The 27,732-nt window shown below is 50.3% G+C and overlaps 1 protein-coding gene across 1 annotated transcript in view; it reads left to right on the top strand.

Moving 5' to 3' along the window:
- Positions 1–23,765, top strand: part of LOC148816695 (ubiquitin-associated and SH3 domain-containing protein B-like) — a 38,985-nt gene extending 15,220 nt beyond the window's left edge. Inside the window, exons 2-14 of the mRNA XM_088939712.1 lie at positions 14,283–14,336; positions 14,746–14,932; positions 15,336–15,534; positions 16,134–16,303; positions 16,796–17,004; positions 17,799–17,934; positions 18,137–18,257; positions 18,646–18,768; positions 19,373–19,465; positions 19,635–19,779; positions 19,913–20,019; positions 20,324–20,433; positions 20,589–23,765. Coding sequence (XP_088795838.1) covers positions 14,283–14,336; positions 14,746–14,932; positions 15,336–15,534; positions 16,134–16,303; positions 16,796–17,004; positions 17,799–17,934; positions 18,137–18,257; positions 18,646–18,768; positions 19,373–19,465; positions 19,635–19,779; positions 19,913–20,019; positions 20,324–20,433; positions 20,589–20,726 — 1,792 coding nt within the window. The 3' untranslated portion in view covers positions 20,727–23,765. The remainder of the gene's footprint in view (positions 1–14,282; positions 14,337–14,745; positions 14,933–15,335; positions 15,535–16,133; positions 16,304–16,795; positions 17,005–17,798; positions 17,935–18,136; positions 18,258–18,645; positions 18,769–19,372; positions 19,466–19,634; positions 19,780–19,912; positions 20,020–20,323; positions 20,434–20,588) is intronic.
- Positions 23,766–27,732: the final 3,967 nt, after the last annotated feature.

The raw sequence follows: 27,732 nt of genomic DNA, 5'->3' as shown, positions 1-27,732 counted from the left end.
CCTCTCGGGCACATCTGTTCTGCGAGTCAAGGCCAGGTTGGGAAAGCAGTCAGGTCTGTCCCCAGGAAAAGCAAAGGCCTAAAACCAGACTGCATGTGACTGAAAGAGGTCATAGTTTACAGAGAGAGAGACCGTTCTTGTGGGGCCCTGATAGGCGATTTGTTATTCACTGTAGGGCTGCAGTTTGTGAATTTAGACTTTGACAAATTGTGCATCCTTCATCACATGCAACCGTCTCCCTTTCTTTTAAATAAGTCTTAACGAGCTAGAAACTATTTGAATCTAAGCAGTGAAATGCTACCCATTGAAATTTGTAAGCATAAAGCAGATCTGTCTCTCTCTCTCATCCTAGCGTTAATCCCGCATCAGCAGGGTCCACTTGTCGGCACGCCTGTCTCCATTTGGTGGTTTGAATAAAAATCTTTGAGCTGACGTTGCCATTAAATGCGACCGAGAATACTCCAACCGGCACGTCGTTCCACCTGCCGTTGGAGTGGGGGGGGAGGAGAACAAAGTAATGTAGCCAATTCATAGAGGGGGATTATTAGGAGACATAGGAAATTTGGCCAGGATGCCGAGGTTACACCCCTACTCTTTTCAAGAAACACCCTGGGATTTTTAATGACCACAGAGAGTCAGGACCTTAGTTTTACGTCTCATCCGAAAGACGGTGCCTGTTTACAGTGTAGTGTCCCCGTCACTATACTGGGGCATTAGGACCCACCTGGACCGCAGGGTGAGCACCCCCTGTTGGCCCCACTAACACCTCTTCCAGCAGCATCCTTAGTTTTTCCTAGGAGGTCTCCCATCCAGGTACTGACCAGGCTCACACCTGCTGAACTCCAGTGGGCTGCCAATTGTAAGTTGCAGGGTGACATGGCTACTGGCAAAGCAGATCTGTCTCTAATGAAGAGATTAATAAACATGTAATAGGTTTATTCCATGCTGAAAAAAAGAAGAGAGCAAAAACACAACGTTTCGGCCATGGAGCCTTCTTCAGGTGTGCCCACCTTGCACACCTGAAGAAGGCTCCATGGCCGAAATGTTGTGTTTTTTCTCTCTTCTTTTTTTCAGCATGGAATAAACCTATTACTTGTTCCTTTCCAGCCTACGCATGCTGACGCAGCTCCCCACCTGGATTAATAAACATGACTACAGTAATTGTTTTCAAAAGAATTTAATGCAAGCAGACTGCATGCTGCCTGACCATGAATGAGGGAAGAGCACCAGGTCCAGGCATCTGGATCCACAGGCCACAGGAAATTGACTCTCCAGGTGGGGCACCAGGTTGCCCGATGTTTCCTGCAGGCCCATGTTTCATTGAGAAAAAGAAAAGCAGGTTCCCAGAAGGAATTCATTCCTGACTGGGGTCCCAGTGCCATGGTGTCACCATGGTTACTGGATTGCATTCACCTGCTGCCCTGTCACACCTCAGTCTGCTTCACCAGCCTGCTCTGTGGTCTCGCTGTGGCATGAAGGATTGGCCCTGGACACAGCAGGGCCACACTGAGGCTTTCTAACAATCGCCATGCTCTCATTTTCAAATGCCAAACTGCAACCTGATGTTGGAAAAGATAAACCTTTTGTGTTGTAACTTTTCGCTCCATATCTTCCCTCTGATGACTCGAGATCTGCAAGTCTTCAGATCGCAATAGCCTGTGCGGAACACTGGTTTTGACAAGCTGTCTGGTAGATGCTTGGTTTCAACTGGTTTCAATGTGTTCCATTTGTAAAACTGACTGGGTGTTTAAGATGGCTTCAAGTAATAATTGAAAATGTTACCGTGACCTCGTTTCTTTGCTCTGAGCCCTCATTGGTCTTTTGTTGGTGTAAATCGGAAGATGTAAAATTTTCCTTTACTTCTACGGAATTATTTCCTCAGCTGCACTGCAGATAACGATGAACAGTAACACAAGGTCGTAACAAAACGTGATGTGAATTTTTCTTTTGGCACATTTTCACCCGCAGTCACAGTCCCTCTGAAGGACCGTGTGTGGCGAACAGGCTGCGAGGAGTCTGGGTGTGGGTGTGTTCATCTCGCCAAAGAGCTAGAAAACAAGACAGAATGACCCTGTGCGTCTGTCAGATGCTCAAGTCAAAAAGGACAGTTTGTACAGCCGATCAGAGCCTGAACCTTTCTTCTAAAAAATATCAGATTTCAAAAACTTATACAGTGCGTCTGTGCAGAATGTTAAGGTGGATATGATTTCCATGGTGTGTAAGTCCTTTTTATTTTACAAGTGAAAATCTTTAAAGAGCTCCACACAATTGAGTTGGAGCAAATGCCAGGCTACAAAATCTGTTCCCTGATCAGCTCTGTGCTCTTCAGTTTTGAAACTCCTCAGTTGCGCAATTGATTGCCGGTGATCTGTAATTCTGTTACTGTTTGGCTCTGTGAGACGCAAGTGCCCTCAGGCTCAGGCCAAGTGCAGCCGGGGAGCCTGAATTCTGGCATCGGGTCCGGAGACTCGGACACACTCACCGCTGGGGACCAACAGAAGAAGGAAAGGCACTGGCGCACATTTGCAGAGCTTTCTGTGGACAATTGCAGGCTCACAGCTCCGTAATTTGTGCGTGACAGTTTAATAATAATTCTAATAACAGCAAACACGGATAATGTTCTTACAAGCAATTAGTGGGTAATTGCAGCGTGTTTCTCAGACTGCTGGCCATGAATTGTGTTTTGAAGCACGCTTCCTTAATCACAGGGAAACAAATGCCTCTTTTCTTTTCTTTTTCTTCACTGCATTCAAATTAGATGAAGTAAAGCAGAAATTAGTGAGGAAAGTGAAGTCACTCCTGAATAATGTTAATCTGTACAGTGGAGAGTGCCGTTGCCGTGCAGTGTCTGTGCAGTGGGGGGCAGTGAGTGTGGGGGCTGTGTCTGTGCAGTGGAGGCATTGAGTGTGGGGGCTGTGTCTGTGCAGTGGGGGCAGTGAGTGTGGGGGTTGTGTCTGTGCAGTGGAGGCAATGAGTGTGGGGGCTGTGTCTGTGCAGTGGAGGCAGTGAGTGTGGAGGCTGTGTCTGTGCAGTGGGGACAGTGAGTGTGGGGGCTGTGTCTGTGCAGTGGAGGCAGTGAGTGTGGGGGCTGTGTCTGTGCAGTGGAGACAGTGAGTGTGGGGGCTGTGTCTGTGCAGTGGAGGCAGTGAGTGTGGGGGCTGTGTCTGTGCAGTGGAGACAGTGAGTGTGGGGGCTGTGTCTGTGCAGTGGAGGCAGTGAGTGTGGGGGCTGTGTCTGTGCAGTGGGGGGCAGTGAGTGTGGGGGCTGTGTCTGTGCAGTGGGGGCAGTGAGTGTGGGGGCTGTGTCTGTGCAGTGGGGGCAGTGAGTGTGGAGGCAGTGAGTGTGGGGGCTGTGTCTGTGCAGTGGAGACAGTGAGTGTGGGGGCTGTGTCTGTGCAGTGGGGGCTGTGTCTGTGCAGTGGGGGCAGTGAGTGTGGGGGCTGTGTCTGTGCAGTGGGGACAGTGAGTGTGGGGGCTGTGTCTGTGCAGTGGAGGCAGTGAGTGTGGGGGCTGTGTCTGTGCAGTGGGGGGCAGTGAGTGTTGGGGCTGTGTCTGTGCAGTGGGGACAGTGAGTGTGGGGGCTGTGTCTGTGCAGTGGGACAGTGAGTGTGGGGGCTGTGTCTGTGCAGTGGGACAGTGAGTGTGGGGGCTGTGTCTGTGCAGTGGGGACAGTGAGTGTGGAGGCTGTGTCTGTGCAGTGGGGACAGTGAGTGTGGGGGCTGTGTCTGTGCAGTGGGGGCAGTGAGTGTGGGGGCTGTGTCTGTGCAGTGGGGGCAGTGAGTGTGAGGGCTGTGTCTGTGCAGTGGAGACAGTGAGTGTGGGGGCTGTGTCTGTGCAGTGGGGGCTGTGTCTGTGCAGTGGAGACAGAAATTAGTGAGGAAAGTGAAGTCACTCCTGAATAATGTTAATCTGTACAGTGGAGAGTGCCATTGCCGTGCAGTGTCTTTGCAGTGGGGGCAGTGAGTGTGGGGGCTGTGTCTGCAGTGGAGGCAGTGAGTGTGGAGGCTGTGTCTGTGCAGTGGAGACAGTGAGTGTGGGGGCTGTGTCTGTGCAGTGGAGGCAGTGAGTGTGGAGGCTGTGTCTGTGCAGTGGGGGCAGTGAGTGTGGGGGCTGTGTCTGTGCAGTGGAGACAGTGAGTATGGGGGCTGTGTCTGTGCAGTGGGGCAGTGAGTGTGGAGGCTGTGTCTGTGCAGTGGAGGCAGTGAGTGTGGAGGCTGTGTCTGTGCAGTGGGGGGCAGTGAGTGTGGGGGCTGTGTCTGTGCAGTGGGGACAGTGAGTGTGGGGGCTGTGTCTGTGCAGTGGGGACAGTGAGTGTGGGGGCTGTGTCTGTGCAGTGGGGACAGTGAGTGTGGGTGTTGTGTCTGTGCAGTGGAGACAGTGAGTGTGGGGGCTGTGTCTGTGCAGTGGGGACAGTGAGTGTGGGTGTTGTGTCTGTGCAGTGGAGGCAGTGAGTGTGGGGGCTGTGTCTGTGCAGTGGGGGGCAGTGAGTGTGGGGGCTGTGTCTGTGCAGTGGGGACAGTGAGTGTGGGGGCTGTGTCTGTGCAGTGGGGACAGTGAGTGTGGGTGTTGTGTCTGTGCAGTGGAGACAGTGAGTGTGGGGGCTGTGTCTGTGCAGTGGGGGGCAGTGAGTGTGGGGGCTGTGTCTGTGCAGTGGGGGCAGTGAGTGTGGGTGCTGTGTCTGTGCAGTGGGGGCAGTGAGTGTGGGGGCTGTGTCTGTGCAGTGGAGGCAGTGAGTGTGGGGGCTGTGTCTGTGCAGTGGGGGGCAGTGAGTGTGGGGGCTGTGTCTGTGCAGTGGGGGCAGTGAGTGTGGGGGCTGTGTCTGTGCAGTGGGGACAGTGAGTGTGGGGGCTGTGTCTGTGAAGTGGAGGCAGTGAGTGTGGGGGCTGTGTCTGTGCAGTGGGGACAGTGAGTGTGGGGGCTGTGTCTGTGCAGTGGGGGCTGTGTCTGTGCAGTGGGGGCAGTGAGTGTGGGGGCTGTGTCTGTGCAGTGGAGGCAGTGAGTGTGGGGACTATGTCTGTAATCAGAGGGTCAGAGTATGAGTGCTCAAATTGTCTGAGCTAAAGGGCTGCAACATTTTTTGGAATTTGTGTTGAATTTCCTTGTGTCTGTCAAAGATCAACTAATTTTATGCACCGGTTGAATAATGAGCTATAAGCTGCCAAGTTTTTATAATGAGACCCAGCAGTTAACAGATTTACTTGTTGCGGTTGCCTGCTTGGCCTCTTCAGTAGTAACCATTGTTATGGCAACCTTTCTCATTGGGTTGCCTAGACCAGCCTGTCTGGTGTTGTGGATTTAATGCCAAATTGCTGTGTGTCTTGGGCACTCTGAGGTGACCTTGAGACAGCAATCATCAGCCAGAGGACGGCAGTAGGCCTTGTGGCTTTGACTGTGTCATAAAGTCTCACGTGCCCTGGGCCAGGGGCGTATTTGTGTGGCTCATCCTTCCTTCCTGTTCCTTCTATGACAGGCTGACTGATGAAGGCTGGTCTGTCTTCTTTGAATGAGTGAGAAACAAACATCCAGAGCAGGAAAAAGTCTGAAACACATTCTGTGCAGGTTTCTGGAAGAGTGAGCTATTGTTTCCTGTTACATTTGCGGTTCCAGGTCTCAAGCAGCTTCACGACGTCAGAAAGCATTCAGACTCAACAAACAAAAGCTGCTGTCCCCACAGTAGAGCGTTCCTCAGCAGGACTGCACTCTCGCTTTGACTTGTAGTGAGGAGCGAGGTCTCACACAATGAGCATGTCATTTAGTCAGATGCTGTAAGACAGCCTGGGCTTGACATATCACTGAAGAGCTGAGCACCTGGAGGTGCAGGAACATACTTAGGGTGATGCCCAAACCTGAACTGGAAACCCCCTACACTCTGCAAACTGGCAGTTTGGCACCAGGCTCTTTTACCTCTGAATTGCATGTATACAAATACACACAAACGCTGTCACAGACACAGTCGCAAAAGCAGATGCAAGTAAATGTGCACAGCCACACGATGTCACTCCTCTCCTGGAGATGTCCAAGGGCTGGATTCGCTCTTCAAAACAAACCAGACTATTTCTGCTCTGAGCTCAAGGTTACAGCTCTGACTTGCCAGGTGGCTTCTTAACCTTCACAGCTATTTCTTCAAATGAGAAACCTATTCTGACTTGAAATGATGCACATTTCATAACCGGACACAGGCACTGACCATGCTTAGCTCCCCATCAGGTTGTGATGTTTTTAGTGTCTTACCTGCTCTGAGAAGAACATGCACCAAGAGCCATGTCATGCCAGGGAGATCTGCTTCTGGAGAACCCTGTTCCCAGCAAAACCAGGCTCAGGTACCGTGTCAGCGACCGAGGTTCTGCAAGAAACAGCCCTTCTTCTGCTGAGCAGCAGCAAAAGAGAGTGAGGATGTAAAAGTCAGCAGAAAAGAAAGAGGAACATGGTTTTTGGTTTGTTTTCAAAGGCGAAGGGGAGGCAAGTAAAACGAAGCTGAAGGGGTCTCCGAGCTGGATGTGAGCTCCCTGTGAGTGGGGGCCCACCACGCTGCCTCGCAGGCTGCTCCTGTGACCCCTGGCCCTCGCTCAGATTCCCGTGCTGTAACCCGCACGCTGGTACCAGTCAGACAGATGAGAGGGGATGCTGGGCCTGTGCAGCCGGGTTGCTGAAGGATCTTTCCAAGTGACTGGGCAATTTGACCACAAAGCAGCACTCAAGACTCCTATATTGGAGTGCTTGGGGCGGAGCGGTGGCTCTGTGGCTCAGGATCTGTGCCTGTGACTGGAAGGTTGCCGGCTCAAATCCCGCAGCCGGCAGAGGAATCCTACTCCGTTGGGCCCCTGAGCAAGGCCCTTAACCCCAGCTGCTCCAGGGGCGCTGTACAATGGCTGACCCTGCGCCCTGACCCCCAGCTTCTCTCCCTGTCTGTGTGTCTGTGTCTCATGGAGAGCAAGCTGGGGTATGAAATTCCTCATGCAAGAAATTGTATAGGGCTAAAAAAGCAACATTAAAACATTATTGTCTTGCCTACACTACTGATGTCCTCGGGCCCTAGTGAACTTTCTGAGCTCGATGTAGATGGTTGCCTGATGACCTCTCCCATCCAGACTGCCAGCAGGAGTCCCTCTTATCTCCTGCGGCGGCTGGGGTTTCCCCTGGTCTCCCTGTTTCATGCTTTTTCCTCTCATTCTCCTAGGATCCTCCTAGGATGACAAGAGTAGGGCACACTGCATGACAATTCATTCGCCAGACTAACCAATATAAAATAAGGAAAAAAAACACCAGAACCAGGGGTCGCAAGCATTTTCTTGTAAAATAAATTGAACCATCTTGCATATTTACTATGGTTGTGGGACCGCCATTTAATAGTCAGAGTGAGTGATGCAGAAGCGGCCATTTTCACTGTAGCCATGTCTCTACTTTCAAAACCCCAGCTGTTTTCGCAGTGTGAGTGCGGCTCAGTGTTTCAAATATTAGTTTAATTATTAGTGTGACTTGCAGCCAACCTATATGTAGGCCCTAGAGCAAAAGCAGGTGGTTGTTTGAGCTTATTTGAACCAGCTTCTTGTTGATTGTTAGTTTCCACTGTACGGGAGTGGACTGAAATGTAAGACGCTTTCTCTGTCTTGCACGGCTGTGCTCTGGGTGTCTTTGTGTGGGGAGGGGGACATGATAGTGGGGATGTAGAGCAAGGTTTTCTAAGTATTCTGCTTCTTTTTCACGTATCTGAATTGGTCATAAGCTACGTGGTTGGAAATGTCTCACATTTTTGGAACTAACATTTTGATATTGCACAATTTGTTTGCTTGTGGTCGTCGTAAGTGCTGTAGCTGGAAACTTTACTTATCTTCTGAAGATGGTTCACACACTGTGAAGACAGCGGCCTGGCCTTCTAATCTGCATATCATGGGTGCTTATTCTCACAGCTGTTGGGAGGGGGAACCTATTGCTCACTCCCACATGCGCTGCTGTTACAGTTCCACTGCAGTGTCTGGAAGACGGCTGCAGCTTGCTTTGAAGACTAACCCAGGCATCCCCCTCTACTGATAGTGACACGTCAGGCATTTTGATAGTCGGCGTGTGGAAATGTCGTGTCTGCTTAAATGTGGTTAGGGAAATAGCAAGGCGATGTCGCAGTGAGAAACTGACAGGAAGGACCACCTGGAAACCTATGGAAACACAGCGGTGAATTAAACTGAATAAACAAGTTCATAATTATATTTTCTAGTCACCCCAGTTAGTACTGATACACCAGTTCTACCAGAAACTGGTAAGCCTGGGATCAGTAGCACACCAGACAATACAGATGAAAAAGGCACTTCTCTGCTGCATCCGTGCAATGAAGTGTAGCTACAGTGCCACCAGTTAATTTCTAGAAACATATACTAGTGTTGCTCCTTCGCTTTGAACCACAAAACACTCCTGTCATTAGAGGATCACTAATGGTGTTATTGCATTGCCTTAGAACATTCTGCTAGGCATTGCTAAAGGTAAGAAACAACATTTATCCAAACAATCTTGAACTTAGTGCAATGCCTGAAGGTCTGCAGAAGCTCTGATATCACAGTGTTTCTATCTCTATCTGCCAGGCTTTGGTATCTGTCTGTCATGCGTGTTTGGAAGAGCCTGTACCTGAAGAGGTCATAGTTGTTAGCGTTAATTAGCAGCTCGCAATGGAGGTGTCTGTCTGGTTCACCGTGGAGAATATCATTCTGTATAGTACCAGCTGCGCTCATGTTGCTGTGCGTACAGACTGGCTCTAATGAGGTCAGCCTCTGAAATGGCTCCTGCCACACTTCAGCAGTGTGAGCCTGAGGAGGACTGAATCGCAGAGAGATTCCAATGGAATGGTTTGGAGTTCCCCTTCCACTGAGTTTAGACACTAGACTCCAAGAGGGGCAGGAGGGACACCAACTGATGAAGTAGCAATGCCCAAACCCTGGAGGTGGTATGCAATTTCCTGCAATCTCTGTGCTCAGGCTAAGGTGAGAGAGCACATGAGCAGAACAGAACAACACGTCTGGTGATCTGTAAAGAAGACATGCACTTTTGGACAACGTAACACCTGGTTTTCTGGAGTCTAGGAACACAGTGTGCTGGCATTTCCATAACTAGCAAAGCAAGGCCGGCCTGTCTGAACTCTCACTGCTCAAACTTTGAAGCTGCTGTAGGACAGGAAGTCTGTGACCCATACGAGGTCCCACTCCTGGATTTAAACAGTCTGGAAAGACGCCCTCTCACGGGCAGGCACTCCTTCCTTTGCTGTTTAGGGCTGTGTGTCGGTTCACAACAGGTCTGCACGCAGGGAGTTTAATGTAGGGAATCCACTGTAATCAGATTATCAGGCCTTGTTATTATGGTACTAATGGGAGTTCAGTTGATTCAGAGAAGGCTCCTTCCATAGGGCTATCTGGCACAGAAATTATTCAGTTCAAGTGTGTGCATGTGAGACACGTGCACAGTAGCTAAGACCTGGCAGTTTCATCAACACACACACTCAACACCCAGGGCTGGAAGAGTCATTAATGCCTTAGTGCACAGTAACGGAGTGATCATGTTGAGTTGAGTGGTACTCCTCCCCGTTAGCGGCACAAAGGATTCATTGTCAAAAATTTCAGTTTTCCACTGGAATCACTGGCAATTTGACTGTGCATGTCAGGGCTTCCACAATGGATATCTGTCAACGTTCACAGACGAAAGAAGAGATTTCAGACCAGAAACAAAGCAATTGATGGATTTACACTGTTCCAAAATACTGAATGAAAGGGCGTGTCTGAAATCTCTATGTGGGCTGCAATGATTTCTTTTTATTGATTTCTTATTGACTAAAGAATGGCTTGCTGGTGAGAGGGAAACAGCTCGAAAGCTGATATGAGATAGAGTTCTGCAGTGGAGGTGCCATTTCAATAAGAACAGGATTGCAGTATGTGTCTCCGATTTTGCATTATCAGGGAGAAAGATGGATCAGACATAGAAAACCTGTTGGATTCTTTTGGATTCTTGACCCAGAGGACTGCAGTTCGAGAGACCTGCCCTGTTCTCTGTAAGCCGCTAAGGATAAAAATCCTGCTAAATGTCTAGAATCAGAACAATGTATTGGATTTTTTATTAATTTAGTTAGATAGAAGTGAGTGTGTATGTAGCTGCTCTTTGCCACAAAGATGAATATTTTTAGGATGTGCTGATGTCTCTGGTGCCTCAGAACAGACAACGGCAGCTCCACCAGCACAGGTGGTTTAGCAGACGAGGCTGGTTTGAGAATCGGAGGAATCGCTGATGTGCACTTTGCATTGAAAGAAACATCTGTGTTAGGGTTTTGTTGTGTAGAAATGACTGTTTATTAAGCTCCTCTTATCTGCTGTGCAAACGTATTTTGTGATTTTTTGTCAAATAAATCCTTCCATCCATTTTCTAACTACTTCTTCCAGTTCAGGCTTGTGGGGGAGCCAGAGCCTATCCCAGCAAGCAGCGGGCACGAGGATACACCCTGGGCGGGATGCCAGTCCATTGCAGGACACACACAGACTTAAACTCACTCACACCAGGGCCGTTTTTTCCCAGAAAGCAATTCGTTTAGCAGTACATTTTTGGCCCGTGGAAGGCAACCTGGATGAAACCCATGTGAACGAAGGGAGAACGTACACTCCATGCAGCTAGCACTCCAGGTCTGGATGTGAGCCAGGCCCCAGTGCTGCGAAGCAGCAACGCTAACCCCTGCGCCACCATGCTGCCTGAATAAAGGAATCAACCAATGTAATTCAAATGTAAAAGTACTGCCTGTGGCCGTGACTCAGAAAGTTGTGGCTGAGTCTGATGCGCACTCTGGCACTTCCATGAAACTCCCCTTTGTGTGTATCTGGGGTGGCTGGTGTTCCTCCTCACGAGATCACTTCCCCCATGGCACTTCCACTACTCTTTCCTCTTTCCAGTACCTGTTTGCTGGAGGTTATTAGCCAGCAAAGCAGCAGCGTCACACAATACCACACCGAACAGGACAAATCACAACATCAAGTCAAATCTGCACTAGCAGACACCGGCCACTGCTGTTCCCCGTGTGAGAAGGACTGCACTGTGCATGCTCTGGTTCCCTGAGACCAGTCTGAGCCGTTCCAGGCTTTACCAGCCACTGGCGTCGGTGTGTATAGACAGCACTGGGTGTTGAGTGTGTCTTGCTGGTTATTGTGTGTTTATTCTGCCTCTTCATCAGTGTAGCTCCAGCCTTGTCTCCCATCTGTTTCCTCCTTTTGCTTTCTTACTTTGGCCTTGAACTACATTCAATACCATTTAGCCCTAAACTGCAACAATTAAGGAATGATAATTAGGAAGATTGGATTACTGTATGTCTTCGGGAGAAGTAGGTCACTTCTTTAGTGATTTGGGTCCTGCCACTTATGGGACTGTGTGAATTAATGTAATGTGGGTTTTGATGATAACCAATCCTAAGTCTTGTGTTTGAGTTTTCGATAAAACTGTGGCTGTAGATGGTAGTGTTGTGCTTGGCCCTAGGGGTTGCTTTCAGTCAACATTAACTGTTTTATTCTTTTTTAGCACTACATATTTTTTGGCACTACATCACTGAGTATTATATTTCCCTTTTTGATTCTCAGGAGTGCATGCTTTACCGCAAAAGGTCTGAGGTTAAGTAATGACCAAAGACATGTAGAATTCATTCTTTGTTTCTGAGAAGTCCAGTGTTTCCAAAGGTTCTGAAGCTGTGTGACATCCGCAGGCCTGGCTCAGCGCCATGTGAGCAGTGCTTGCAGTCTCTGCTCAGAGCTTAAACAGGTACAGGAAGCCAGCCCTCTGATCACCACTAGGAATTGAGTCTCTTGAAGTGAAACTCCATCAGACTGGTGAGAGTTCCCCCCGACACTTTATATGTTACAGACAGGAAAACCAAAACCAAAGAGAACTCTATCAGCTGGGGAACAGATGGTCAATTAGCAGACTAGAACTCCCTCGCAGCTCAGTCACGCCAACACCAGAATGTGCTGTGAGCTGCACTCCAGTGAGCCCCTGTGTCTCTGTGAGCAGGCGTGGAGGACGTAAGTGTCATTTCTTTGCCCGTCTCCTGAGTGGTGTTAGTTTTGGCCATCCTGGTCTACCCTAGTAGCACACTCACTACTGGTTATGCCTCATGTCCCCCAAAGTGATGCAAACATGGGGCTCAACCCTAGTGATCTCGACCTCCCTGGGCTTACTGGGTACTTAGTGAAAGTGATCTGTTACTTCAAAAAAATACCAACAATACTATTTTTCAGGTCATTATTTAGTGTATAGCTAAAGTATATGTATTAGGTTCTCTTTGACAGGCGCAGGTGCTGTGTATTTTAGCTAAGCAGCTTGACAGTGTGCAGCACAGATCCAATGCCAAGCTCTTAGAGAAGGTGTCAGGACTGAAGAGGACGCCCAGGACAGACTCCTTTTCATCTTCTCTTTCTTGTATGTTATAGAATAAAGATCAAGAGTTAAATGATGGTTCCATTACCCGCCATATGACTACTGCTCATGAGACATGAAAACCTAATTTGCAAATGAGAAAAAAAGGCACCATTTCGGCACACTAATTAAGTGGAATTGAATCCCCATCCTTCCTTAAGAAAGCCTCCAGGCAGCAGAGGAGGCTGAGCAGAATGTATGTGTATGAAGGGGGATTGGTGGTGGGTCGTCCTGAGCACGCAGGTGTGCGGATGTCTGTGTGCTCGTGCTGTGGGGAGCGCGAGGCTGCCCCGCTCTGCGTCTGTCCACGAGAGGCTGTGTGCGGGGGTGGCATGAAGAGAGCTGAGGGGAGATACCACAGAACTGCATTGGAGCTGAGGAGGAGGACATCTACAGAACCCTGGTTCTTTTCTGCAGATGCAGATTATTTTTCTGGCATTTTTCTCCCGGTTCAAATTAACAAAAATCTCTGATGCTGGTTACTCGTGGAAGCGTGCTCCGCAGTGCACTGCATTAATCTCTGCCCACTGGCCCTCGGCTCCACTGTCTGGCGACCTGCTGCTAACGAGCTGCTTCTCTGCACTAATTTGTCTGGGGAAGACAGTTTGTGACGCCCAGGCACAGCGGCCTTAATGAGATCATTTGATAAGCCCTGCTTCTTCGTGCGTGTGTGTGCGCGAGCACGTGTGAGAGAGTGTTTTTCTGAGGCAGAGAAGCCGCAGACTTTTCTCCAGGAGCAGTTGCTGTGTAGGTGTGTGTGAAGGTGGCACAGCTGGGTGGATGAAGCTCTGGCTGTACTGACTGCCTCACTGTGGCAACGTTTGCACAGAAACATATTTGCCTACTGCGTGCTGCTACAAGTGTGAAAAATATTTCACACTTAGATATAATCATGTATTTGGGGCTTAAAAATGTTGCGAACGCACAGTGTTAAAATGCGGAGCTCTGTGGATGTGAAACAAGACAAAAGACACAGTGAACCCCTCAGTCTGCAATATAGTGAACTCAGTTAAGACAGCAATGGTGTTTGCTGTTTCCTTCTTCAGTGGTTTTTTAGCCTCCTACATAACCTTGTATTTGCTCTCTCACTGCTCTGCTGCCCTCTTCCCAGTGCTCTGCAGTAAGACTGGCCAGCTGGGGGTCAGCAGCTTGTGGAGGAAGACGAGCTGAGAAGCCTCTTGTCATGTGTGGCCTTTCCGCCGCTGTGCTGGTGTCAGCGTGAGAGGCGCAGCAGTGTTAATGAGTCTCAGGGGGACACCTGTGTGTCTGCCGCCTGCGGCCTGACTGCGTGTGAGGCAGAGACACTGTGCTAACAGCCATGTCTGAGGTTTAACTTGCACTCCTGTCAACCAGTGTGTCAGTCGGTCAGTGTGTTTATCAGTGTGTCAGTCTGTCTGTCTGTCCATCAGTGTGTCAGTTTATCAGTGTGTCAATCAGTCTGTCAGTCCATCAGTCCGTCAGTTAGCTTATCAGTGTGTCAGTCTGTCTGTCTGTCCATCAGTGTGTCAGTTTATCAGTATGTCAATCAGTCTGTCAGTCCATCAGTATGTCAGTTAGCTTATCAGTGTGTCAGTCTGTCTGTCTGTCCATCAGTGTGTCAGTTTATCAGTGTGTCAATCAGTCTGTCAGTCCATCAGTATGTCAGTTAGCTTATCAGTGTGTCAGTCTGTCTGTCTGTCCATCAGTGTGTCAGTTTATCAGTGTGTCAATCAGTCTGTCAGTCCATCAGTATGTCAGTTAGCTTATCAGTGTGTTAGTTGGAAGAATATGACTGATTTACTTTGGCTCCATTGAACATCTTGTGGGGGAACAGGAAGCAGGATGCAGGTGACATGACTCTCCCTCTCTCTCTGTGCTCTGCAGGCAGAAGGCTCTGGTGTCGACAGGAGGCAGGAGTGTCCAAGCTGCCTGTGACTGGTGAGTATCTTCTGCCCCACACATCCAACCATACTGACATCCCTGAAAGTCTGAAAGGCTGAAAGCTAATGGCAATCAAGAGATTTTTATATAGCAGTGCTCTGTACAATGGGTATTGTCCCCTGATCGAGACAATTTGTACACTGCAGTAAGCTGCCCTTGTGTGGACATACTCAGAACACAGCAGTCAGAACACAAGTTACCAGATAATGTCGTGTAGAAATCTTCACGATATCACTTTCAGTCATCAGTTGTTCTTCTCTTTTTTGTGCTGTTAACAAGTGCACAAGTTCCCGGGTACCATGAAGAACGCTGAGTCACCTTGTGTACAGTACAGGCCAGAATGTCAGAGTCTCGGTTTCACAGCTTCACGCCAGTGTGCTGGTCTGACTCCGCTGTGTGCTCCCAGGCTGTTCTCCCATGTCGACGATCCCTTCCTGGACGACCCCCTGCCACGGGAGTACGTGCTGTACCTGCGGCCCAGTGGTCCCCTGCTGCACCAGCTCTCCCACTTCTGGCAGCAGTCCCGGCTCACCTGCGGCAAGAACAAGGCCCACAACATCTTCCCCCACATCACGCTGTGCCAGTTCTTCATGGTGAGACACCCCTGCAAGAGTTCCGCAGCACAGAGCAACCAACACAGCAAAACATGGATCTTTATACAGCATCAGGCCCACACGGCCTGCACAGAGTGTATCTGGATTCACAGGCTGTGGCCATTTAGTTCAAGCATTAGTAACCAGAGTTGTCTAGTGTCAGAGCGGAATCGTTATTTGAGCGTGAGGGCTTCCTTCCTCTAACCCGGTAAGTGGGTTGAAGAAAGCAGAATATCTTGCTTCTCTAAATCCGTGCTGATTCTGCTGAAAAGTGGAAGCCGTTTCCAGCCGAGTGTCTGTTTTTAATCCTGTGCACCTGCCCACAGAGGCAGCAGCAGGGCCGTGAGAGTGGGAGTGCATGGGTGCCGGGTGGCGCGATCTGACTTGGCGTGCTGTGTTGCAGTGTGCAGACAGCAAGGTGGAGGCCCTGTGTGAGGCGCTGCAGTCCACGGTGTGTCAGTGGAGAGGCCGCTTCCCCTGCCCCCTGCCCCTGGAGCTCTACACCTCCTCCAACTTCATCGGCCTCTTCGTGGAGGAGCAGTGCGCCGAGGTGCTGAAGAAGTTTGCTGCAGATTTTGCCACCGAGGCTGCCAGCAAAGCAGGTGAGGGGGTGGGCGCAGTGGTGGAGGGGAAGAGTTCTGACGTGGTCCTGATGTTTTCAGCAGCGCTCTGCCCTACAAGGAGCACCTTAGTGAAAAGGGCCCACATGCCCAGTCGATATACTGGTTTCTTTCAAGAAAAGGGTGGACGAGATCCTCAGACCGATCAGAGGGGCCAGATGTGCACTCTTCTCTTGCTCCATCTCCAGGCCTGTGCTTCTGTTAGTTCTGTGCATCTGTGGGATGAGGGGTCATTCAGAGCAGTGCTTCAAGTCAGAGCACGGTAACTCAGGCAAGGCAGACTCGGCTGTAGGTGGATGTTTGTTTCTTCCAAGCTCTGAAGTCAAGAAAGAAAGAGGCATTCAGCCTCGGTCGCCAAGGAAACTGACAACCTGTTCGTTTGGGCAACATTGTGAATTTCAAGGAGGTGACCTTGCATTTGGTAATGAAAATGACTCTGCTGCTTAGTGAGGTCTGAGCCAAGTCAGGACTGAAGTTCTGCTCCGAGGGCTGGCTGTAAACAGGGCAGGAATGTGGTGTTGTGTGCTTCAGGCCAATGAAGCTCTGTCTCTCTGGTTCTCTCACCCTCTCTGTGTTGTCAGATGTCCGGGTGGAGCCCCATAAGAAGCAGCTGCATGTCACCCTGGCCTACCACTTCCAGACCGTCCACCTGCCCGCCCTTGAGAAGCTGTCCAAGGGCATCGACGTCTCCCTGGGCTGCGACTGGCTGGCCGTACTGTTCTCCCGTGACATCCGCTTCGCCAATCACGAGGTGAGCCCCACTAGCACAGCACTGCATGGCACGAGAGCAGCACCGATCACACAGCACTGAGGGTGTAGCACACAGGCAAGAGTGAGGCAACAGAGTGAACTAGTCCAAGCTCTGCACCAGCCAGTAATCCCCCGTGCTCCTCCTCCCCTGATGGAGCCTCTGTGTTTTGTGTGAGTAAACATTAAGACTCATCTGCGTGTTACTCTGAAAGTGTTAGCTTCCCAGCAACCAAAACTTCCTGAGGCTGTCTTTCTGGCCGTCTGTTCGGGACATCACTGGCGTACTTGTGTTAAAGCTCCATTAATAACACAGTCGGGCTGCCAGGCTTTTATTCCATTTTCTGCAGATCTGCAGTCTGGTCTTCATGATTAACACCATGAGTCTTGTTGTGCATTTCATTTCTCTTCACTAAAAACCTGAAGATAGGTCTTTGAGTTGTTTTGTACATTGGGAGGTGCAGTGACTCTCTCTCTCTCTTTCTGGCGCCTCTAGACCTTGCGGGTGATGTACCCCTACAACCCACAGAACGAGGACGAGCTGGAGCTGGTGCCTGGAGACTTCATCTTCATGTCCCCAGTGGAGCAGACCAGCACCAGTGAGGGCTGGGTGTACGGAACCTCCCTGAGCTCAGGGCTTTCCGGCCTGCTGCCCGAGAACTACATCATGAGAGCCGACGAGTGTGACACCTGGGTCTTCCACGGGTGAGCTGGCGCTGATACTGACAGACAAGCGCATTCAGGCCCCCTGTGAGGGAGGTTCGAGCTGGGATCATACCACAGTGGCCACACACGCTCACACGGATACGTGCTTTTCACAAGGTGACACTGCTTCGTCCCCTCAGCTGTCTGTCTGGGCCCCTGCACTGGGCTTCCAGCAACAATCACTTTTCCTGTTGGGTCTCCTGCCAGCTGGGGACCGAGTGAGTTTCTCCCCTGGAGTCTGTGACAGGTCACAAATGTAAGAAACATGTTTAATTCTGTCTCAGTTTGTGTGGGTCCTAATGCCCCAGTATAGTGACAGGGACACTATACTATAAAAAGGCATCATCCTTCAGATGAGACTTAAAACAGGTCTTGACTCTCTCTTAATGCTCTCTCAGGGCATTTCTCAAAAAGAGTAGGGGTGTTACCCCGGTGTTCTGGCCAAATTTCCCCCCTGGCCTTTACCAATCATTGCCTCCAAATAATCTCTGAACTGGCTTCATCACTCTGCTCTCCTCCCCACTGAGAGCTGGTGTGTGGGGAGAGGACTGGAGAATCATCCAGGTGGGGCTGCACACTGGTGGTGGTGGAGGGGATCCCCATGACCTGTAAAGAGCTTTGAGTGGAGTGTCCAGAAAAGCGCTATATAAGAGTAAGGAATTATTATCATTGATTCTATCTCTCTGTAGCCACCCTCTGCCTCCCCACAGACAGCGTGCCCCTACATCCATCACAGGCAGCCTATGGAGAGCACAGGGTGTGCTGTAGTGACTCTCCTCTGTCTGTGTGCGCAGATCCCACTCCTTCCTGAACTGCGCCTCCCCCTCGGGCGCTGCTGGGGGATGTGACGGGTTACTGGATGGCCGGATGCTGGAGGAGCCAGGTCCAGGAGAGCCCCCCACCCTCAGTGTAATCTGTCAGCCAATGCAGGTGTGTAGTGCAGAGCCATGCAGAATACAGCAGAGCATGGGACAGCAGTATTGTGCTGTCGTGTAATACTGATAATAGTCACTAGAGGGCAGACTGCTAACCTTGTGCATTCGGCTTGTGAGAAAAGAAAAGGTTATCTTCAGTATGGGATAAGAGCACAATTACTACTATTACTACTGCTTGTGCTGTGCTCCTGCTCCAGGTCCTGAGGGTGAACAGCCAGTCCCGAATGCCCAAGCGCTGCCTGTTCGTCTGTCGCCATGGTGAGCGGGTGGACGTGGTGTTTGGGAAACACTGGCTCTCCCAGTGCTTCGACGCCAAAGGTGAGGGCCCAGTCTGAGCAGGACTGCTGTTGCACTGGAGCCAGAACACTCGCATAGAACCTCAGTCCGGTAGAGCAGTCCTGATAAATCTCTGAAATCCTCCAGACCAGACAGGAGCACCTTCAAATTTGTGCAGTGATATTGCACTCAGTTCTGTTCAGTTTGGGTTTATATATAGTGCCTTCTTCTGGCTACAAATTAACACCAGTGTACGGGCTAATCTAAGCAAACGTCAGGTTAATACAAATGAAAAAGCAATGTAATAAGAATGAAACACATTAAGGTAAACATACAGTACCAGGATGCACAGTCCTTTCTTTCTCTTGAGAGGGGCCTGAGCAGAACGGAGGACTCGTGACTTGCTGTGTTGTGTTGCTGTGTTGAGCAGGCAGATACGTGCGCATGAACCTGAACATGCCCGCCGGCCTGCCCGCCAGGATTGGGGGTTACAGGGACTACGACAAGGACGCTCCCATCACCGTGTTTGGAACCACGCAGGCTCGGCTCGTGGGTAAGCTGAGCGCTGGGGCCTGTCCCCTGTCCTGCACGGACTGCTGACCGCACCGGGGTTCTCCACTGCATACTGTATGTGCTTTGGAGAACCCAGCACCTTCCTGGCCAAATTCTCCCCTGGCCTTTCCCAGTCATGGCCTCCTAATAATCCCCATCTCTGAACTGGCTCCATCACTCTGCTCTCCTCCCCACTGAGAGCTGGTGTGTGGGGAGAGGACTGGGGCATCATCCAGGTGGACCTGTAAAGAGCTTTGAGTGGAGTGTCCAGAAAAGAGCTCTATAAGTCTAAGTCTATTAATGTTGTTGTTGTTATTATTTTTATTATTATGTATTCCTTACTCATTTGTACAGGTTTATAGCACATTTTGTTTTCACTTTGGGCAAATGCTCTTTCACGCAGTCCTGATGCCACAACTATAACCTGTACTTGAGGATGATGGGAGATTCTGGCAAAAGCCCAGGGCAGACATGACTGATATGAGAACCTGCCCACTCCATGCTGGAGCTCTCTACAAGGCCGACATTTCCCCCTGGAGGTCTCAGTGCTTGCGGGAGTTGTGCGAGATGCCGCTGAGAATAGTTGTCTTTCCCTTGTGTGGCAGGAGAGGCGCTCCTGGAGAGCAACACGGTGATCGACTTTGTGTACTGCTCGCCCTCGCTGCGCTGTGTCCAGACTGCACACCACATCCTCAGAGGTACAGAGGCTCCTCTCCGGCGCCTCACTCCTACACGCTCCTAGAGCCCTGGCCCGCTGGATTTCAAAATTCCCCATACATTTCCCCTCTCTCCCGGGTCCAGATCACTGCAGGTGATTACTGTTAAGACCGTTCTCTTGGTGTAACGTGACGCCTCCCTCTCACCCAGGGCTGCAGCAGGATGGGAAAATGAAGATCCGTGTGGAGCCGGGCTTGTTCGAGTGGACCAAGTGGGTGTCGGGCACCTCGCTGCCAGCCTGGATACCCGCTGCCGACCTGGCTGCTGCCAGCCTAAGTGTGGACACAACGTACAGGTGAGGGCTGCAGACTGGCCCCGCCACACCGCCGCTCTGCTGGAAACATCCCAACAGACGGGAATTCATCTAGGTTTGCAACAGCGCTTGTTCAGATAAAGACCTTCTCACCTGCCTTTCCCTCTGTCCCCAGACCTCATATTCCAATCAGCAAGCTGAGTGTTTCTGAATCCTATGACACTTACATCAGTCGCAGTTTCCAAGTGACTAAGGAAATCCTGTCCGACTGCAAGGGCAAAGGTAGGAGCTGGCGTTTGTGTCCCTCCCAGGAGACAGTATTGTCTGTTTCCCGGTGTGCAGTAGACCAGGGCAAAGGAAGAGACCAGCCGAATAATTAGGAAATATCCTGAGCAAACAAATAATCCGCAGATTTCAGACAATTATTTAGACACAACAAATCACAGACATCTGAATCAGAGGGCTTTATAAGTGTGCCTTCTCTGAGTGACGAACAGCCGTGTGTGTCCTGTGACTGGGCAGTGGCTGAGTGACTGGTCTGTGTCTGTGACAGGTGAGCGCTCACTGTGCCCTCCGGTCTCCGCAGGTAACAATGTACTCATCGTGGCCCACGCCTCCTCCCTGGAGGCCTGCACTCGCCAGATCCAGGGCCTGAGTCCCCAGAACTCCAAGGACTTTGTACAGGTGGTGCGGAAGGTCAGTGTGCATCTTCCCTGTTTGTCCGTCTTTACTGCCAGGGATTTCAGAGTGCACAAGCTCACACAGCACCACCCTGTGGGTACGAGCTGCAACAGCACCGCCTCAGTGTCCAGGATGAGACTGAGGTGTGTCTCCTCCCTCCTGCCTTGCAGATCCCCTACCTGGGCTTCTGCGCCTGTGAGGAACAGGGAGACACGGGGGTATGGCAGCTGGTTGACCCCCCCATCCTGCCCTTGACACATGGACCCAATCACAGCTTCAACTGGAGAGAGACCCTGCTGCAGGAGTGACCCAGAACCACGCACACGAGCTCTTCCCTGGCTCCTGCCACCTGCTGTCTACCTGTCTGTTCCACTCTCCTAGTATTTGCCAAAACCTCAGTCAGGGCATGACTTCCACTGAGGCTGTGTGGAAATGTATCCATATGTGTATGTATATACAGATAAACTGTAGAGGGGAACGCCTCTGCTTCTACAGCATGGCGATTCTGCAGTGTAGTCCAGTTATATATATATACACATACAGTACACATAATCACTTCTGTACTTGTGGTAACTAAAGCAAAGGCTGGGTGAAGGTCCTTCACTTTCCATCTGCATGGAGAGCAGCACTGAAGCTAAAAGTTTATGGAGCCATTCTGGGTTCTGGGCTGCAGCACCGACTGCGGACACCCCCGGGTGAAGCCCATTTTAACATCCCCACAGTCAGTGCTGCAGTTCTGCGAGGTGAAATCCAGTGGCTGTTAGTCTGAGTCTTTCAGTGGGTGTCTCCTGTGGCTGTCGGCCAACAGGAGGGTCATCTCAGACTCGCAGTCAGACTCACAGTCTTCACAGAAGCAACACGGGGCTTTGCGTGGTTAGATCTGGGGCACATTCCCATGCAACAGGCATGAGCTTGCTGGTTGTTGTGGCGACTTGGTGTCAGGGCTGTCATTTGACCAGTGGGATGTCCTCTCTCAGGATGATTCCATGTCACAGTTCAGCAAATGGGCCTGAGTAAAGACCAATAATAGTCAGTTAGGATAAGGCACTGCAGCTGCAGTCATCTCACAGTGCACGCAACTCTGATTAACGATTTTGTTCCGCTGCACGTACAACTGACTCCAGTCGTCTCCTGTGATGGATCAGTAGAAACCGGAAAGGCAAGGAGGAGGGACATAAATAATTAAATCAACTTGATTGCACGCCCCGACCTAAATCCTACCTAAAACCAAATCAATTTATACAATTAAAAGCCTAACCTCAGTAGAAAGGAGCTGAGCCCTGAAAAGCACAAACTAGAATCTTTTGAGCTGACGAAGACAGATACCCAGAAAATGGCATTATTCTGTGCAGCAGCAGAACTTCCACTGCGGGCTGGTGGCGTGTCCCTGGCTGACCGCATGTTGACCTGGTGACACCCAGTCCTACATCATTACACATGCCGTGAGGTCCAGCGAGCGCTGTCTGTGGGCGAGGCAGGTGACCATCTTGACTTGCAGCTGTAAACCACTGCTGGTCACATACAGTACAGTAAATAACCGTCGGTGTAGCCCGGTGTCCTGCTTACCTGGCCTGGCTTTTCATCATCGGACATTCAGAATGGGAGCGATACGCTGCCTCCTTTGCAATAGCTGTCTTCACTCCTGGTAACCTGCCGAGGGTCTCCGCCTTTCCCGGGGGTCACCGTCTCCTGCCAGGAGTGCAAACATTTGCTTAATGTCAAAATATGTAACCGATGCATTTCAAAGCATCACTGGAACCCAGGTGTTTTAAATTGTTTAAAATATTTCAAAAGATATAATTATTTATTTAGCCTGTCTGTCCCGTCAGTGTGTCTTCAGGTCATTAGCTTACTCGACGCGGGTGCACTCCAAGCCTGCTGCTCCGTGCTCTGCCTGGTGCTTCTGCCTCCTCCGGGCTCAGAGGGACCCGGCTGTGCCTCCCTACACTAGTTTATCCCCGGTCTGACCTCCGAGGCTGGATCATGCCCTGCTGTTCTCTGTGCACTGCAACAGTGTGTGTTGTCCTTGCAGTTTGTTCTGAAATGTGAAAAGGTCAACGTAGGGTGCCAAAATTCACCTTGCCTGCCACAGTTTTGCGGGAAACAAGCACAGTCCCATTAGAGGGTTCTAAGTGGGTCATGAAGTTTAAAGGTTTCTAATTTTAACGTGCCTTCACTGTGCTTCCCCATGCAGGGGCACATGTGTAGTGTGATGTACTGTAGTGAACATTGGATATCTGTTATGGGGCACGCAGTTCCCAAGAGGCCACTGAGATGTATGGAGCAGCTTGAACGTCTCTCACTGCTTCTTCAAGGAACGACATGTTGGCAGATGAGACATGAGAATAACATGCCTCCTTCACACTAAGAGTAGCAAGTATCTGCATCCAGCAAGGCAAGCCGAGCCACAGATGCTGATGCGCTGAGCTCCTCCCAGGAAGGTTCGGGGCACTTCTGGGGTCTGCACAAGCGATTGGGCCAGCAGGCCTCCTCTTGTGACCTGCGTCGGCCTCGCAGGAGGTCAAATGTTAATAGATTGGCTGTGACACAGTAAGAGGAGAGATGTGGGCTGCGGTCACTAACCAGTTTACAAATGGGAAGGCTGAACAACGAGGAAATGTTGAGCAGTCTGAACAGGATCCTGCCTCAGCACTGGAAAAAAGCCGCACAGCATGGACTCTGCTCCAGAGCTGAGAGAGGAACCCCACTCTGAGTGACCAGCTGCCTTGTTGTAGCACTATCTCGCCTCTGCTCTCCTTCCTCTTGGGCGTGCAAACACAGCTGGGACTATCTGTTCTGTTAAGAGTTTCTTTGAGACAGAGAGGCACCCGTCTTGCACCGGTTTGGTTTTCATCGTCTATCGGTCAGTATCGGCATCCTGAATTCACAGCTGCGTGTGCCCTCGGTCCTGTCGTCCCCTTCGCCTCCTGGTTTCTGTCCTCTTGTCTGCAGAGCAGAAGCCCGGCTCCTCCTGCGGTCAGCCAGGCAGCTCCCACAGGCTCTGCAGTGCTTTGCATGTATCTGGCCAGAAACGCGCCACAGTGAACGAGCGAAACTAAAACCATACGCAAAACATGAAGCTGATACAAGGCAAGTCTCTACTTGACAAAGTCCTCTCCTTTGAGAAATAATTAATGCTTTATGTATTTAAATTATTGTCTTCATTTTTATGCAATTAAGAAGGTCAAAAATGTGTTTCTAAAGAATGTGTATACTATTTTGTTGCAAAAGATCAATTGCCTCAGTAATTATTATTATTATTATTATTATTATTAATATTATTATTAAAATTATTTACTGCTTCAGGAATATATAAATGATGTTTGCGAATAAATGTTTTATTGGCATGTGGTGTGTTGGTGTCTTGCCTGGCAGCCCTGTTGGAGACTGGAATTCATCTCTCTGCGCTCACCAGCTGGTCAGCCCCATTGGTGTTGGAGACGCCAGCTCCTGTTGCACAGCCCGTCCTCTCCAGTGCGCTGGCAGGGTGTGGCACTGCTAGGAGAGCAATTCCATTCATCTCTGTCACCATTCAAGAGAAGATAAAAGGCTCTTGTTGCCGGAGAATTTAACCCATTTCAGGTTTTAACAGCTACAGGCTGGCGGGCCGATTTAGCAGAAGAACAACGCTTTTTTTTTTTTTATCCTGCGCCTGTGTGAAAATGTTCCACACTCAGTGTCGGCCCTGACACAACCAAGACAGTCGTTCTCTGTATTCAGCCTTATACACGAAAAGTAAAATATACTGAAAGAGTTTTTCATTCCAGTTGATGGAAATTTTGCATTGGGCTTGTGGTTCTTTGAGTTCATTTGTGGTATCATATGAGTTCGTGCTTTAGCCTGTAACCCCTCCTAAATACCCTGATCTTGATCAGCTTCTGATTTCGTGATTTGCAGGCCCAGTATCTCAGAGAATCTGATGACCGAGTCTGTTTGCTTTCAATTTCTGCGTATATGTGCCACTGCCTGGCCAGACATGCAGTCTCTGAGTATCAGGCCATCTGTCTGTACTGTCTTTCTCTTTCTCGGCCTGTTTCTCAAGTAGCCTTTATGAACATTACTAAAATGTTACAGAAGCTTAATGTTATTGAGCTTGTAAAGCAGAAGGATTTACTCATTGTTAACCATTGCTGAATATGACCGTCATCATTAAGATGACAAAGACCTTCATGCTGTTGTAATTACAAATTCAGAACAAATGTGATTTAAACCTGATGACTTTTTCTCGAAAGCTGCAGCAGGTAGATTCAGGTCCGACACTTGCACTACCCAGTATTGTCCACTAAGGGGAGACATTCCCCAATGATTTTTTCGAATGCAGCGTTTAAAAGCGTCAATTTGGTGCCTCACTACTACTAGCTCAGGACAGGCTTAAAGTAACGAAACAGCGAAGAGACTGCGCTCCTTTCTCAGCTGGTTGGATGCACCATTTCACCACCAGAGGGCACTACAGAGTCTAACCCCAGAGGACAGGGTTCAACTTGAAAGGTATCAGCAAAGGTCATTGTGAACTGAGGCAAGTCTGCTCTGCAGCGAATATTCATTCTTACCCCTGTAATCCTTGTAGAGATTAGGGAAGTACTTGAGTTTTTCACTGAGTAAGGCCTAACTGACGTAGAGACGTAGAGACGGTGTAGTTATGTCTCACTTGTGAATCCCTGTGGCTAACAGCCGATTGAGGTGTGGCGCTGAAACAGACAGCAGGCTGTACCTTCTCTCTCATAACACTGATAGTTCCGGGGAATTCATTTTGGAGCAGGTGACTCTGGGCCGGGTGTGCCCTACATATGGTTACTCTATAGACTCTTTTAGGGTCACACTTCTCTAGCAAAAGGAAAAGCATGTGGGATCTTCTACAGCAGCAGCTATGCGCACTGCGTGCTTGTGTGCTTTATGCTCGTGGTAGGATAAACAGTGTGGCCGCAGCACTTCATGTCGGAGCTCCTGCGGTGTCGTTTGGAAAAAAAGGTGTGCAAAGCGACGCCAGGAGAGCCAGACAACACGGCCCGTTCCTAAAATTCAAGGGGAGTCCGGCGCTTTCCTTACGGGCTCCGGTTCAGCCCCGCGTCTCTCACTCCTTTGTCTGGAACAGCTGGGGAGGCCGCGGGTGGTCTGTGACTTCTGCCCAGCCGATTGGCTCTGGCTCCGTCCCAGCGCACCCGAGCCTGGGACGCGATTGGACGACGGTGTTCGGAGCTTCAACATCCGATGCGCTTGTCCGGCGCGCACAGCTGTCTCGGCGGCTTGCAAATCCGGAAATCTGCCACCAGGCGTCGCCAGTTCTCCAAAACCCAGTCCCGTAATGCCGAAGCTCCGCAGACGTGTTTTTCGTGTAGGTGGCGCTTTTAAAACGCGGGATCTTTCTGTTGCTTCTGGTAACCTGATGGAAGCAGCAGTGCCACTTGGCAGCCCGATCTGTTCAGATCTGAGAAGCTCAGCAATGCTGTGTCCAGTCTGGACTGGGGTGCGAGTCCTTTGGGTGAAACCTTCTGGCTTCTGTGTTTTGTCTATGCGGAGTTGGTGGATAAATATACGGTGCTCTGGCTCTGCACCAGTCAGGTGACCAGGGCACTGTGCTATAGGAGATGTTGTCCTTCAGGTGAGGTGTCAGACTGTCCTGGATGATCTAGGAAGTCCTCACTCCTTGGTCATTACAGATCCCAGGGCACCGTTCGTATGATTAGGGGTATCAAAACCACTGTCCTGACCCAGTTGTGAACACTGGGCTGAGGGAGGTCTCCTTTAGCTCACGCGGTTGGGGCCCTGTTGCGTCACGCTGGAGATCCTGGTTCGCGCCCCAGGGGCCAGAACGGGCGGCGGGGGGCACAACCCCGCGCGGAACCGTGACTGTCACATCAGCACATCGCTCTTTCTTCTTGCAGTCAAAACTGAGACCCCAGCCTGCCGGCTCAGCTGAGCGCCGGTCCACTTATCCAGCCGCGCAGTGCGGTGACTAGAAACGCCATGGTTATTTTCACCCTGACCAGCTGTGCTTGTTGCAGTACACATGCCGCAGAAGCAGATCCAGTTTCAGATGGCCGCCACTCAGCAGACCCAATCCTCTATCCTTCTGCCCCCAGCTACCCCCCAAACGCCTCCTTTCACACATCCCACTATGGGGAGAGATGAGCCTCTCCGTCTGGGTCATGTTCAGTTTAAAACACTCTGACCCTGTGAGTCTCCCGATTTAAAGCACAAAAAGGGACAGGCTAGCAATGTGCACCTGTCCCTCCACCCAGATGAATGTGTCTGCGTAATGATCTAGTTCAGCTTTCCTGGGCCCCAGCTCCGCTCCAGGGGTCATTGCTGTCCCCCTGCAAGAGGACCTATTTTCTGGGTCTGGGGTGTGATGTCCATGTGTGTCTGCACCTGTTCGCCCCTGATGACCGCTGGTGTGAATGTGTGAAACTCTGCCTTAGTCTGATGCTTCCCCCTCACGTGCAATAAAGGTAAAGACACCTGAATGCACACGGCAGAGACAAACTGCTTCTGAGACACAGCGGCGCTGCCCCCTGGAGGCGAAGTCTGGAGCAGAACCTGGGCAGGACAGCGTGTGTGAGGTGGTGTCGGTGGAGAAGATGTGACCTTTGTTCCCTTCGATCACTGTCAGTGAGGGTCCCTGTCCTTCAGGAGCAGACATCAGGTTGAGGACGTGTCTTTGTCTTGGATCTCTAGTGCTGCTGCCTCTTTGATAGACCAGATCCTGCTTAGGATAAGCAGGGCATTAGAAAGTCTTATCTGGTGGTCTACAGTAAGGATCAAGGGGAGTCTCATTAAATCTGTTTCTTATCTACAATAACAGTCCAAACAGCTTTGTCTTTGACATTCACTGATTCCCAGAATCCTGATCTGTGTCGGGGCTCTGTGTGTGAGCAGTGACCACACTGCCCACCCTTCACTGTGGCTCTAGTGGGTCTCCAGGCTACAGCTGGACTCCAGTGGAGATCCAGCAACCTTGTAGTCAGTTTTTTTAAAGGAGTGAATCCCCATTGGCAATTTATTTTGGCCTGTTCAGTCCTATATCACTTCCTGCAGAAAGTGTCACGACCGCACATTATCCGCAATCCGACCCTGACTACAATTCCTGGCTATTCGGTTTGGCTGAGTGCACCTGGCTTCCTTTCTTTCTTCTTTTGGATCTCGATCTGTGCTACTTAATTATCGCATAGGGTCCAATAACATATTTTCGGCTTAAACTTTGTTACAGAAAAGTTCTAGGAGCAGAGCTCAGCGCAGATTTTCATTTACTGACTTCTCCTTATGGAAGTTTGTAAATGAGCGACACAACACTGAGGCTTTCAGCTGTGCACCGCT

Source organism: Atractosteus spatula, chromosome 22 (assembly GCF_055471065.1).
Source record: "Atractosteus spatula isolate fAtrSpa1 chromosome 22, fAtrSpa1.hap1, whole genome shotgun sequence".
NCBI lineage: Eukaryota > Metazoa > Chordata > Actinopteri > Semionotiformes > Lepisosteidae > Atractosteus > Atractosteus spatula.
Note: the sequence above shows the minus strand (reverse complement) of the source record. Positions and strands in the feature narration are given on the sequence as shown.